At 44.0% G+C, this 13,957-nt stretch overlaps 1 protein-coding gene across 2 annotated transcripts in view; it reads right to left on the minus strand.

Moving 5' to 3' along the window:
- Positions 1-13,957, minus strand: part of LOC118384978 (leucine-rich repeat-containing protein 75A-like) — a 29,355-nt gene that overhangs the window by 13,278 nt on the left and 2,120 nt on the right. For both annotated transcript variants that reach the window (XM_035771719.2, XM_035771728.2), the window contains one exon: positions 7,010-7,147. In XM_035771719.2, the coding sequence (XP_035627612.1) occupies positions 7,010-7,147 (138 nt within the window). The remainder of the gene's footprint in view (positions 1-7,009; positions 7,148-13,957) is intronic.

The raw sequence follows: 13,957 nt of genomic DNA on the forward strand, positions 1-13,957 counted from the left end.
ACTCCACTCCCCTCTCTCCTCTCCCCTCCACTCCTCCTCCTCTACACTCCTCTACACTCCTCTCCTCCTCTCCTCTCCTCCACACTCCTCTCCCTCTACCTCTCTCCTCTCTACTCCTCTCCTCCTCTTTCCACTCCTCTCCTCTCTACACTCCTCTCCTCTCTACACTCCTCTCCTCTCCTCTCTACAGTGACAGCTGCCACCAACTCTGCTGGAGTATTGAAACACATCATCCTGAGATGTTTTGAAACATTACAGTACATTACATAGACCACTTCATCAAGTATTGTGCAACACCTTGCCAGGGACTGGGAGCACCAACAGAAAAGGTAGAAAACACTATTTTGGTGTTCCGTGTTTTGTGCAGAATTTTGGTGCCGTTTCCTTACTCTAATGCTTCTCAACATCATTATGATGTTTTAAATCCCATTTAGTGGAGAAGGACATACTTTTTCTGGAGTGTTTTAATGTTTAATATCGTTTTATATATTTGATCATTTGCCATTAACATACCTTTCGGCAGGCATTGTCAAGCACAGTATTCAAACCATCAGCAGTAACTGGAGGTTGAACTGCAAGAACTGAGGATTCTGCACTTGCCTCTTCCATTGACAATCCTGAATGTGGGACTGGGTGCTGTCCTCACTGAACCTCAGTTTGCCTGACGACTTTGATAGCTCTGATCCATTACACCTCATGGCACAACAAGCTTAATACGAATATAGAAATATACTTACAACATTGTGTAAAAGAATCATAAAGTCCTCTAAAAAATTGGGGGCCACAATCCTCTAAAAACAGAGTGATGTGGCAAGATAGGAAATGCATGTTAATTAAAACCAAAGTTTTCCAGGGACTTCAATCACTCCCTTGTCTCTCTCTTTTGTTATCCTCATGAAATATACTTACATTTTGAGAAACATATTATTTTGGTCAAATGAAATTAACAAATCATTGAAACGACTTGCACACATAAATTTTGTATTTTTTTAAAGAAGATATTTGGAGGTATTTTGACACTTTATTGAGACAGCTCTGTTTTAAAACCCATTCAGTGTATCAGAACACTTCCATTGGGTTTACATTCAAACACCCTCCAAACACCAGATCTCAGCTTAGGTGCACTACTTTTCATGGTTTCATTACACAATCAGGGCGTTTTGAGACTTTCTATTTTTACAGTGTACACGAAGACACACTCTCTCTCCCTCTTCTCCCTCCCTCCCCCCACACCACCCCTCCACAGGATTGATCTCTCAGCTACTCTCACTCCTTTTTCCTACCTTCTGTGCTTTCTTGCTTTTCTTCCCTCTCCCTCTTCTCCCTCCCTCCCCCCACACCACCCCTCCACAGGATTGATCTCTCAGCTACTCTCCCTCTTCTCCCTCTTCTCCCTCCCTCCTCCCACACCACCCCTCCACAGGATTGATCTCTCAGCTACTCTCCCTCCTTTTTCCTACCTTCTGTGCTTTCTTGCTTTTCTTCTCTCTCTCTCTCTCTCTCTCTCTCTCTCTCTCTCCACTACACCAACACATAAATCTGTTTCTCTCATCTGTACCCAGAAACAAAATGGTCTCTTTGTAGTGCAGGTGGACTACTAGTTTCCCCATGGTGTTACGCGTCGTCATGGTGTTATCAATAACAACCTTCCATCGCTCATCCTTACTGTTCACCACAAAGCCTAACTGTGTTTTCTTGCATGAACCACTCAGCACAAGCAGTTCCCTCACAGTACAAACACAGTTCTTTGAATTGAATTGAATTTGGTCAATTGTTACAGGGCTGAAAACGGCAGCAGTCTGGGAAAGAAGAAGAGAAGTTGACAATAAACACCTGGGTTCACAATCTGCCAAGCTATTATTTATTTTTTAAGGTTTGAGTTCAAATTGTGGCCAAGCAGAGCAGCAAGAGGAGGAATGTGGGCTGAATCAGTCTTTCAGACACATTTTCTACAACTTTCAAGTTTTATTATCAAGCGCACAATTACAGTGAAAGGACTTTCTTCCAAGCTCTTTCCCAACAATGCAGTAATCAATATCAGTAGTACTATATAGAAAAATAAAGACCACTGGTTACGACAAAAAATAGAGATGTTTACCGTCTGTGTGTGTGTGGTAATATTATGCTGGACTCGCTCCATTGTGAGCAGTAGCAGCAGCACTGAGGCTTGGAAGGCTGCCAGTATTTTCAGTGTGTGACTCATACAGGAGAACAAGGCACCGCTGGTCTGTCTGTCTTTCGTTTTCCCCTCTGTCTTTCTGTCAGTCCTTCCATCGTTCCCCCCGCTGTCTGTCTGTCTGTCTGTCGTTCCCCCCTCGGTCTGTCTGTCTGTCCGTCGTTCCCCCCGCTGTCTGTCTGTCTGTCCGTCGTTCCCCCGCTGTCTGTCTGCCGTTCCCCCTGCTGTCTGTCTGTCTGCCATTCCCCCTGCTGTCTGTCTGTCTGCCTGCCTGTATGTCTGCCGTTCCCCCTGCCGTCTGTCTGTCTGTCTGTCTGCCGTTCCCCCTGCTGTCTGTCTGCCTGCCTGTCTGTCTGTCGTTCCCCCTGCTGTCTGTCTGTCTGCCTGCCTGTCTGCCGTTCCCCCTGCTGTCTGTCTGTCTGCCTGCCTGTATGTCTGCCGTTCCCCCTGCTGTCTGTCTGTCTGCCTGCCTGTATGTCTGCCGTTCCCCCTGCTGTCTGTCTGTCTGCCTGCCTGTCTGTCTGTCGTTCCTCCCACCGTCTTTCCCTCCATCTCTCTCTATCACTCCCTGCAAGACATGCGTCTCTCCTTCCATAATGACTAGTGAAATCTGTCTCTCTTTCCTAGTTGCCACATCCATCTCTCCACCGCTAACTCCTTTCATCATCTCGCTCAGTGAGCAAGACCGAAGCATGATTGTTAGAAAAAGCTTAGGATTAGGCATGGGTGTAATCAAAAGGTGTAATCCTTCTTTATCCATCATAACTATCTCAATATAATAATATATAGATTCAACTAAAACAGATTGAAATCCTTATGGGAGGCTGTTTTTCAACGGTAGGTCATTTGAATCCTTCTGGGCATGATTGTGTTGTTATTAATCACATACAGTATGTGGATAAATGCAGAGATGGTATGTTATTTATGCCATGTGGAGTTTTGAGTCGGTCTAATTCAATCTCTGACACTGAGGAACAGGTGGGAGAGAGAGAGAGAGAGAGAGAGAGAGAGAGAGAGAGAGAGAGAGAGAGAGAGAGAGAGAGAGAGAGAGAGAGAGAGAGAGAGAGAGAGAGAGAGAGAGAGAGAGAGAGAGAGAGAGAGAGAGAGAGAGAGAGAGAGAGAGAGAGAGAGAGAGAGAGAGAGAGAGAGAGAGAGAGAGAGAGAGAGAGAGAGAGAGAGAGAGAGACTCCTCACATCCCTACGGGCATTCATGTGAGTGCGACCCGTCAGTCAGGGCTGGTGGGGCAGAGCCCCACCTGTTTTGAGGCTCACATTTTTTACAAAAAAAGGGGGTAGCCTGTTTTGCATGTTATTTTGGCATTAATACGTGTCACGTATCAGTTTGCAAACAATGTAAGAAAAATAATAACAATTGAGTTTAATAGTCTCCATACAAACATGGTCTCTTTTGCTTTCTTGAGAAAGGCAGCTCCAAAATGCAACCAAGCTCAGTGCTTCCTGTGGTGGTGGGGCAGCCAGCGGAAAATACGGAGCGTAGGGGTTGGTAATGGCTCCAGGTCATTGGCCACAGATAAAACAATGTCAAATCACATTATATCTACAGTAACTTTGATTGGACTGATCATGTCAACATCACAATTTTAAAAATCTTAGCTAGCAGTCATTGTCATGAATCAAGTCGACAATCTACTGGCAAATCATTTTTAATCCTTGTCATATGGAGAGAAATATTGAAGAGAAATTATAGATAAAATGTATCGGTGCTCATCGGCCATTGGACATAAACATTATAGGACAAGTTGGAAATCACAAATGTAACAATGAGTGGTTTGGAAGGAATCAGTGGCTAACTGCAAGCATTGCAACGCAATCATTAGCCTGCTATTCAGTGGAATGGGTGTGTGGTCCAAGTCTGGGTTTAAGGTTCTCTTTTCCAAGCTTAAAATTATAAAACATTCAACATTTGGCCATGCTGTCAATCCAGCATGACTTCTGCCTCGCTCAAAACAACTGGAAACTCAGAGCTGGGAAATCTGACTTGAGTTCAAGATAACTGGGAACTCTGGGAAAAAAAACACTACACACTACCACCAGAAGATCAATGACATCATCGTGATTCAACCTCGTTTTTTATACGAGTTCCCAGTTGTCTTGAAAGCACCATAAATACAGAGAAATAAATCAAAGGGGATATGTACGCTCACCACGCTGCACCTTGGTCCAGTTCCCTTAACGGCCGTGACAACAAACACAACAAGGTGAGTCCAAAAATGAATTGTATGCTTCTGCATAAATGATTTAATATGCCAGGGAAATATGTACCGTGCCTTCGGAAAGCATTCAGACCCCTTCACTTTATGTTTACGTTACAGCCTTCTAAAAATGTATTCAATTGTTTTTACCTCATCAACCTACATACAATACCTCATAATGACAAAGCAAAAAGAGGTTTTTAGTAATTATTGCTAATTTATAAAAAATGTTGAAACTGAAATATCACATTTACATACGTATTCAGACCCTTTACTCAGTACTTTGTTGAAGCACCTTTGGCAGCGACTACAGCATTGAGTCTTCTTGGGTATGATGTTACAAGCTTGGCATACCTGTATTTGGGGAATATCTCCCATTCTTCTGTGCACTTCCTCTCAAGCTCTGTCAGGTTGGATGTGGTGCGTTGCTGCACAGTTATTTTCAGGTCTCTCCTGAGATGTTCGATCGGGTTCAAGTCCATGCTCTGGCTGGGCCATTCAAGGACATTCACAGACTTGTCCCGAAGCCACGCCTGCGTTGTCTTGGCTGTGTGCTTAGGGGCGTGGTCCTGTTGGAAGGGGAACCTTCGCCCCGGTCTGAGGCCCTGAGCGCTCTGGAGCAGGTTTTCATCAAGGATCTCTCTGTACTTTGCTCCGTTCATCTTTGCCTCGATCCTGACTAGTCTCCCAGTCCCTGTCGCTGAAAAACATCCCCACAGCATGATGCTGCAAACACCATGCTTCACCGTAGGCATGGTGCCAGGTTTCCTCCATACGTGACGCTTGGCATTCAGGACAAAGAGTTCCATCTTAGTTTCATCAGACCAGAGAATCTTGTTTCTCATGGTCTGAGAATCCTTTAGGTGCCTTTTGGCAAACTCAAAACGGGCTGGCATGTGCCTTTTACTGAGGAGTGGCTTCCGTCTGGCCACTCTACCATAAAGGCCTTGATTGGTGTAGTGCGGCAGAGATGGCTGTCCTTCTGGAAGGTTCTCCCAACTCGACAGAGGAACACTAGAGAGTGACCAGAGTGACCATCAGGTTTTTTGTCACCTCCCTGACCAAGGCCCTTCTCCCCCGATTGCTCAGTTTGGCCAGGTGGCCAGCACAAGGAAGAGTTTTGATGGTTCCAAACATCTTCCATTTAAGAATGATGGAGGCCACTGTGTTCTTGGGGGCCTTCAATGCTGCAGACATTTTTTGGTACCCTTCCCCAGATCTGTGCCTCGACACAATCCTGTCTTGGAGCTCTACGGACAATTCCTTCGACCTCATGGCTTGGTTTTTGCGCTGACATGCACTGTCAACTGTGGAACCTTATATAGACAAATGTGTGTCTTTCCAAATCATGTCCAATCAATTGAATTTACCACTTGTGGACTCCAATCAAGTTGTGAAAATATCTCAAGGATGATCAATGGAAACAGGATGCACCAGAGCTCAATTTCGAGTCTCATAGCAAAGGGTCTGAATACTTATGTAAATCAGCTATTTCTGTTTTAATTTGCAAAAACATAGGATTTTTTATTTTATTTAATCCATTTTAGAATAAGGCTGTAACGTAACAAAATGTGGAAAAAGTCAAGGGGTCTGAATAGTTTCCGAAGGCACTGTATACTGTAGCTAAGAAAGTAATACTAAGTGTATGTTGTGTAGTAAGCTGTTAGTAGCCCATGTGCCTCACCCTAATAATTTGGTCTATTTTCAACTCTTAATCTCACCTACTGTTCTGACTTGGTGGTGCACATGTAGCCTATAACCTGTTTTAGAGAAATTTAATCATCGAATAACATGTGTATGTGTTCGTGACAGCTGGATGAGTCACAGGACATGAGGGATCCAATTCTCCCCGTGCCCGGCGAGCTTTAAGAACTCAAGCAGCTATGCAAATAGATTACCCCTCAATGGAAATGTATCTGCCATCTCTGAGTGTTATCTTCAGGACACAGCAGGTTTAGGTATCTGGAGTTACAGATTGGCCAAGAACCACGAAAAACAGCACCAGACCATTATTCCTACTCCACCAAACTTTAGAGATGGCACTATATGCATTGGGGCAGGTGGCGTTCTCCTGGCATCTGCCAAACCTAGATTTCCACTGCTCCAGAGTCCAAAGGAGGTGAGCTTTACACTACTCCAGCCAACGCTTGGCATTGGTGATTTCACGAAGCCCCCATATCCACTAATTTGAAGGGGTGTACTTTGTATATATAGTGTATCTCTCTCTCTCTCTCTCTCTCTCTCTCAGACACACACACACGAATATGATATACACACACCGAGATGCACACCATTACATACACAACCACACTTCGAGCACATTTATAACCTCATTTCCCGGCCAAAGACTGGAGGATAGGATCTGGTCTCATTGCACCAACACACTGAAGTAAATCAGGCAGAGAGGTAATATTGTGATGGGGCAGCGTATCTGTGAGTAGCATGTAATAATGGATCAATAATACATTGCGTTTACATGCGCTTTTTACTGGGTCTCAACGCACTTCACATGCGCGTGTGCGTATGTATATATGTGTGTGTGCTCACGTACGTGTGTGTCCGCGTGTGCACGTGTTGAGTTAACACGTTGATGTGCGCATGGAGTGTTTCGGTGTCCTACCGGGCCTGTCTTGGGGGGGCACTGGATGTATCTGGCCAGGCTGATGACGAGGTCGTGGGTGATGGGGTCCACCAGGTTCCTGAAGCTGGCGTAGCGGTACAGCACGTCATCCAGAGACGTGGACTCCATCCCCAAGTCCTACACACAGAGAGAGAGAGAGAGAGAGAGATGTGGACTCCATCCCCAAGTCCTACACACACAGACAGAGAGAGAGAGATGTGGACTCCATCCCCAAGTCCTACACACACAGACAGAGAGAGAGAGATGTGGACTCCATCCCCAAGTCCTTCACACAGAGAGAGAGAGAGAGAGATGTGGACTCCATCCCCAAGTCCTTCACACAGAGAGAGAGAGAGAGAGAGAGAGAGAGAGAGAGAGAGAGAGAGAGAGAGAGATGTGGACTCCATCCCCAAGTCCTACACACAGAGAGAGAGAGAGAGAGAGATGTAGACTCCATCCCCAAGTCCTACACACAGAGAGAGAGAGACTCCATCCCCAAGTCCTACACACAGAGAGAGAGAGAGAGAGAGAGAGATGTGGACTCCATCCCCAAGTCCTACACACAGAGAGAGAGAGAGAGAGAGAGAGAGAGAGAGAGAGAGAGAGATGTGGACTCCATCCCCACACACACAGAGAGAGAGAGAGACAGGAGAGATGTGGAACCGGGTTACAACAACGGTTTTCACCAACCATGTGACCCGGACCAGGAAAAACTCCTGCTTCCTACTTATCGCCTATAACTCAGGCCCTGGGTTTTTCCTAGGTTATACCACGTTGTCAGGGCAAACTCTACATAATACACATAATTAATCTCCTGCATAATATATCAACATTGCATTAGTTTATGTGACAGTGACTGACGGACATACAGGACACAAGCACACATCCTTATTGACTTGTACTCAGAGGTGGGATGAGCAGAAGTGTCAACACTCACAAATGCACCACTGCTAAAGCAAACGTAACACTTAAATCTGCTGTTGACTCAAATACTAACAGCTAGTAGATTTCGGCACCTGGGAAGAGACTGTGCTTGCTGTATGTCAGAAGCCTGAAGCTTTTCCATCAGACACAGGAAGTCTTTGTCAACTCATGCAAAGACTTTCAATTTGCCTATAGGTTCCCTAACATGTGTATGTGTTCGTGACAGCTGGATGAGTCACAGGACATGAGGGATCCAATTCTCCCCGTGCCCGGCGAGCGAGCTTCGAGAAATCAAGCCGCTATGCAAATAGATTACCTCTCAATGGAAATGTATCTGCCATCTCTGAGTGTTATCTTCAGGACACAGCAGTTCCAGATTGGTCACTAATTGGCGGGGGATAGGGGCGGTGGTTCGAGCCAAGGTAAAGACAACATAGTGAAGGCAGAACGACACTTTGAGGTGGAGAGAGAGAAAGGACAGGAAAAATAAACGACTTGAGGAGCAATATCCTCTAGTAAAGAAAAGGCCTTGCATTTTTTTTATGTCAGTAGTCTGTTATTAAAAATGAATGACTATGACAACTCATGTCCCAAAATTATTTGAACTGTAAAGTGCTGGTGATGATGGCGGCCGTGAGTGGGAGGGTTGTGAGGACAATAATTGTCTTTCAATTTATCCGGGAGTATTCCTCCCACATAAATCAGCCACATTCAACATCAAAGCAGTGTGCTCCATGTTAAAAAAAAAAAACTGAATATGGACTCAGGAGGAGAAATGAAGACTTTTTCGGATACATTAGGTGTTAATAGAGCTGCCCCTTCATTCATCAATTCCCATTTAATGTGAATTTTCATGGTATCCGGGCAACAACGGGGTGCACCTGGTTGCCAGAGAACTGAGATGCTTCTCTCAGTCTGTCCGTCTTTTTCGAAGAACAGGCACTCTCCCTGTCTACCCCCAAATCAACTAGCAGGACAAACAGTATCAGAACTAAAAGTTTAGTTTCTAATCAACCTGTTGCTGTGTGGACTCAGGGCATGATTTGTATACTCAGAGATTTGTATAAACCTTTCTGACTTTTTCACTGACACTTTGCAACATTGTTTCAATGTAGAAATTCGATCTCCAGCTGTCCCATAGTAATGAACGTGTCGGAACGAGACAGAAAGGCAGAGAGCTTTTCTCAGCCATTCGAAATCATGAATCAGCTGGCATCATTTTTACGGATATATATAGCAAGGAATGTCAATAGAATATAGGTCAAACTAAACGAAATGTAGCGAGATGCAGTCTTTCCAGCTTCAGTTTGAAGTGATTGTGTTAGCTGTGTTGTTGGCTAGCTCCTCTGAACAACAGTGTCCTGATGAGTGAGCACATTTTCTATACCAGGCGAAATCGCACCTCATTTAGCTCCTTGTCATGGATGTCTCCAAATAAATGTCACTAGAAAACAGCTTAAACAAACGCAAATGCAGCTACTTTGCTGTTATTCTGTCTGCACTGTTTGACGTGACTGTAAGTTAGCCGTAGTTGGCTAGCTAGCAAGCAAAGGGATAAGAATGTTGCCAGCCAGTATGGCAGTAGATAACTTAGAACAAACGACTTGGTCGCATCCATAGATACAGAACAAAAATACTTAACGATAGGGTCGCATCTCTGGCAACCGAACCAATAGAACGAACGACTAGCCGGCTTGGGTAGCAACCCTAGATTTATGTCGGGACTATATCTCACGGAAGGATGAAACAGTATAAATAAATTCATAAAAAGTGTTTTTTATCAAAAATATGTCAATCATTATTTGAATATGTTGGTAACCCGTTGTGTAAAAGTGATAATGCCCCCAAAGCCGGTGTTTGGAGAATATATTGGCACGGTTGGACTTCGTCTCGGGCCTAACAACACCCGTGCCAATATATCCTCCAAACTCCGGCTTCGAGGGAATTATCACCTAAGTGGTGCAGGTGTGTGTTGAAACTGAGGGCCAAACTCTTAGAAAAAAAGGAGATATCTCAAACCTAAATAGGTTTTTTGGCTGTCCCCTTAGGAGAACCCTCTGCACTCTGAGAAAAAAAAGGTACCCAAAAGAGTTCTATCGAGAACCAAAAAGGGTTCTCCTATGGGGACAGCCGAGGAACCGTTTTGGAACAATTTTTTTCTGAGAGTGCAGAGCCAGAGCTGGAAGATTGATAATGACATGATAATACACTGTTTGTCTCTCCCTGGCCTCATCTCAGCTAAGCTCAGCCAGTGCCTAAACTTACAAAGTGTCTCAGAGTAGGAGTGCTGATCTAGAATCAGATCCCCCCTGTCCATATAATCTAATTCAGTCTGGTCGAAAATACAAAACTGATTCTCGATCAGCACTCCTACTATGAGATGCTTTGTAAACAGAGGCTCTGATCTCAGAACAACAACCAACAGGGATTTTTCTAAACATTTAAGCAGGGAGTCATGCTGAGACCAGTCTCTTTCGCAGAACACACCAATAAACACATCAATTACACTATACATATCTATAAACACATCAATTACACTATACATATCTATAAACACATCAATTACACTATACATATCTATAAACACATCAATTACACTATACATATCTATAAACACATCAATTACACTATACATATCTATATACACATCAATTACACTATACATATCTATATACACATCAATTACACTATACATATCTATATACAAATCAATTACACTATACATATCTATAAACACATCAATTATATACATCTATATCAATTACACTATACATATCTATAAACACATCAATTACACTATACATATCTATATACACATCAATTACACTATACATATCTATATACACATCAATTACACTATACATATCTATAAACACATCAATTACACTATACATATCTATAAACACATCAATTACACTATACATATCTATAAACACATCAATTACACTATACATATCTATATACACATCAATTACACTATACATATCTATATACACATCAATTACACTATACATATCTATAAACACATCAATTACACTATACATATCTATAAACACATCAATTACACTATACATATCTATAAACACATCAATTACACTATACATATTTAAGGAATTGTGGGTATCATTCCACATGAGGTGCAAAAAAACTCAAAGCAGATTTACTTAACTCGTTAGAGAAAGAAGGGATCTCCGGGTTAGCCATCCCTGAGTCTGGGTCAGGTAACTTATACATCTGAAGGTTAACAATGGGGTAAGGTATGGTGGACGTTTATGCAAGAGGGCTTTATAGCCAAAAAGAGCTCAATGCATCGATATAGGAGACTTCAAAGAGGGCCGGGCTACTTTCCGATACAAAATGCAATGATGCGTACGGAACCTATCGCCCGTAATAAAGCACAAGGCGCTATGATGAACTGCAGCCAATGGCTTCAATACAGTGGCAGCTGCATTCACATAGACTGTATTGCCATAGTCAATATTTGACTTATGATTTAACCTTTATTAAACTCGTCAAGGTATGGTCAATAAGCGGAATGAATGTTGATTGAATTATATGTTTTCTGCTAGACTTGTTCCTAAAGAGGAAGCTTATTTTAGTTCTTCATTTCTAACTCATCAACACGCTTTTTGAAAGATAGCTTTTTGTCCATCCAGATGACAAGATATTTATAAGCGGGGACACGATCAATGAGGGCAGCAAACAACATTAAGCCAGCAGCATACCACCCTGCATACCACTGCTGGCTTGCTTCCGAAGCTAAGCAGGGTTGGTACTGGTCAGTTCCTGGATGGGTGACCAGGTGCTGATGGAAGTGGTGTTGGAGGGCCAGTAGGAGGCACTCTTTCTTCTGGTCTAAGAAATATCCCAATGCCCCAGGGCAGTGATTGGGGACACTGCCCTGTCTAGGGTGCCGTCTTTCGGATGGGACGTTAAACGGGTGTCCTGACTCTGAGGTCATTAAAGATCCCATGGAACTTGTTGTAAGAGTAAGGGTGTTAACCCCAATATCCTGGCTAAATTCCCAATCTGGCCCTCAAACCATCACGGTCACCTAATAATTGGCTCATTCATCCCCCCTCCTCTCCCCTGTAACTATTCCCCAGGTCGTTGCTGTAAATGAGAACGTGTTCTCAGTCAACTTACCTGGTAAAATAATGGAAAAAATTAAAGGGTGAGGATTGTCTGACCTCACCACTATGACCCACAGGATAACCCTTAAGATGTAAGCTTCCACAGCCGGCGCCTGGAACCTCCATCCTTTAAGAATGGATACTACATGGATGGATTGATTGGAACATAGCCTCTATGTCCAGGCTTCTATTTTGGCTAAGCTCAAAATGTATACAGGGAATGTGACAATATGACAGACTAATTTGATCGTAACAAATTATACCTAGTAATGAAAATCGATAACCCTTGAGAGTGATATCAACAAAAGGAATGAACCAATTGATGAAATCATGTCCGATATTCAATATAAAGTGTATAGATCTGGTGGATATAGCTTCATGTGGGCCTAAACTACATCGCAAAGTTGCATGCATAGTTAAGTTATCGTTCTCAATTTGGTCTGGAGATAAATGTTATGAGGTAAAAATACATTAGTAGGAGTAGCTCTTGTTCCAAACTCCCTCCCTCCCTCCCTCCCTTCCTCCCTCCCTCCCTCTTTTCTCCTCTCTAGCTATTCTTTAATCCACTCTACCCCCTTCCCCTCTCTCTCTTTCCTTCCTTTCCTCATCTCTCTCCTTTCTCCTCTCTTCCCCTCATTTCCTCCACTCCCCCCCTTGTTTCATCCTCTCCCTCCTTTCCTCCTCTCTCCCTCCTTTCCTCCTCTCTCTCCCTCCTTTCCTCCTCTCTCTCCCTCCTTTCCTCACCTCTCTCCCTCCTTTCCTCACCTCTCTTTCCTCCTCTCTCTCCATCCTCCCACAGGCCGATCGAGCCAGGCTGAATGGCATCACGGAGGTGCCATAAATTGTTGCCACTCCTCTAATTACAGCAGCAGTGAAGGCGAGACGAGCCTCTGGGCATCTGTTTCAACAACATGTCACAGCCCAGGATGAGTTATACTTTCTCACAAAAACCATGGACAGTGGGGGAAAGGAGGTGCGGGACACGGGAGAGTTGCAGGATGCATCTCATCTGCTTGTTATGGTATTACAACAACAGCAGATACTGTAGATAGCTGTTGGTGTAAATGTATGTCTATCTAAATTGATCTAACATCCTTTGGTCATTTGACTGTATTCAAATGCTGGGTCCTATTCATCAGGGCACACCGTAGAAAAACACTTCATATTGGACTGTTTCATATTGGACAAGTTCAGGTCACACCTCCCCGTTTCTTCCTATTTTCTTCATTTTCGTGCCTAGTGAAAACAACCCTGGAGTGACATAGAATGGAGGTGTAGTTTGAGTTGGTCTTCCTTAGTATTCACATCCTCTCCTCACTCAGACAGCCAGTCCCTCGAGTTATGTTAGTCCCTTAAAGTGAAGTGTGCTGGGGCAGATGGTGTCAGTGTGTCAGTGGTCGAGCTAATCACAAACTAATTGAGAGAACACACAACCAGCTTTCTGATGACCACACCTCTCTACCTGTCTCAGCATCAGTCCATCTGTCTGTCTCTGCCTCAGTCCATCTGTCTGTCTCTGCCTCAGTCCATCTGTCTGTCTCTGCCTCAGTCCATCTGTCTGTCTCTGCCTCAGTCCATCTGTCTGTCTCTGCCTCAGTCCATCTGTCTGTCTCTGCCTCAGTCCATCTGTCTGTCTCTGCATCAGTCCATCTGTCTGTCTCTGCATCAGTCCATCTGTCTGTCTCTGCATCAGTCCATCTGTCTGTCTCTGCATCAGTCCATATGTCTGTCTCTGCATCAGTCCATCTGTCTGTCTCTGCCTCAGTCCATCTGTCTGTCTCTGCCTCTGCCCAGTCCTTAGTATTCACATCCTCTCCTCACTCAGACAGCCAGTCCCTCGAGTTATCTGTCCCTGTGTGCTGGGGCAGATGGTCCATCTGTCTGTCTCTGC

The sequence above is a fragment of the Oncorhynchus keta genome, chromosome 1, assembly GCF_023373465.1.
Source record: "Oncorhynchus keta strain PuntledgeMale-10-30-2019 chromosome 1, Oket_V2, whole genome shotgun sequence".
Taxonomy (NCBI): domain Eukaryota; kingdom Metazoa; phylum Chordata; class Actinopteri; order Salmoniformes; family Salmonidae; genus Oncorhynchus; species Oncorhynchus keta.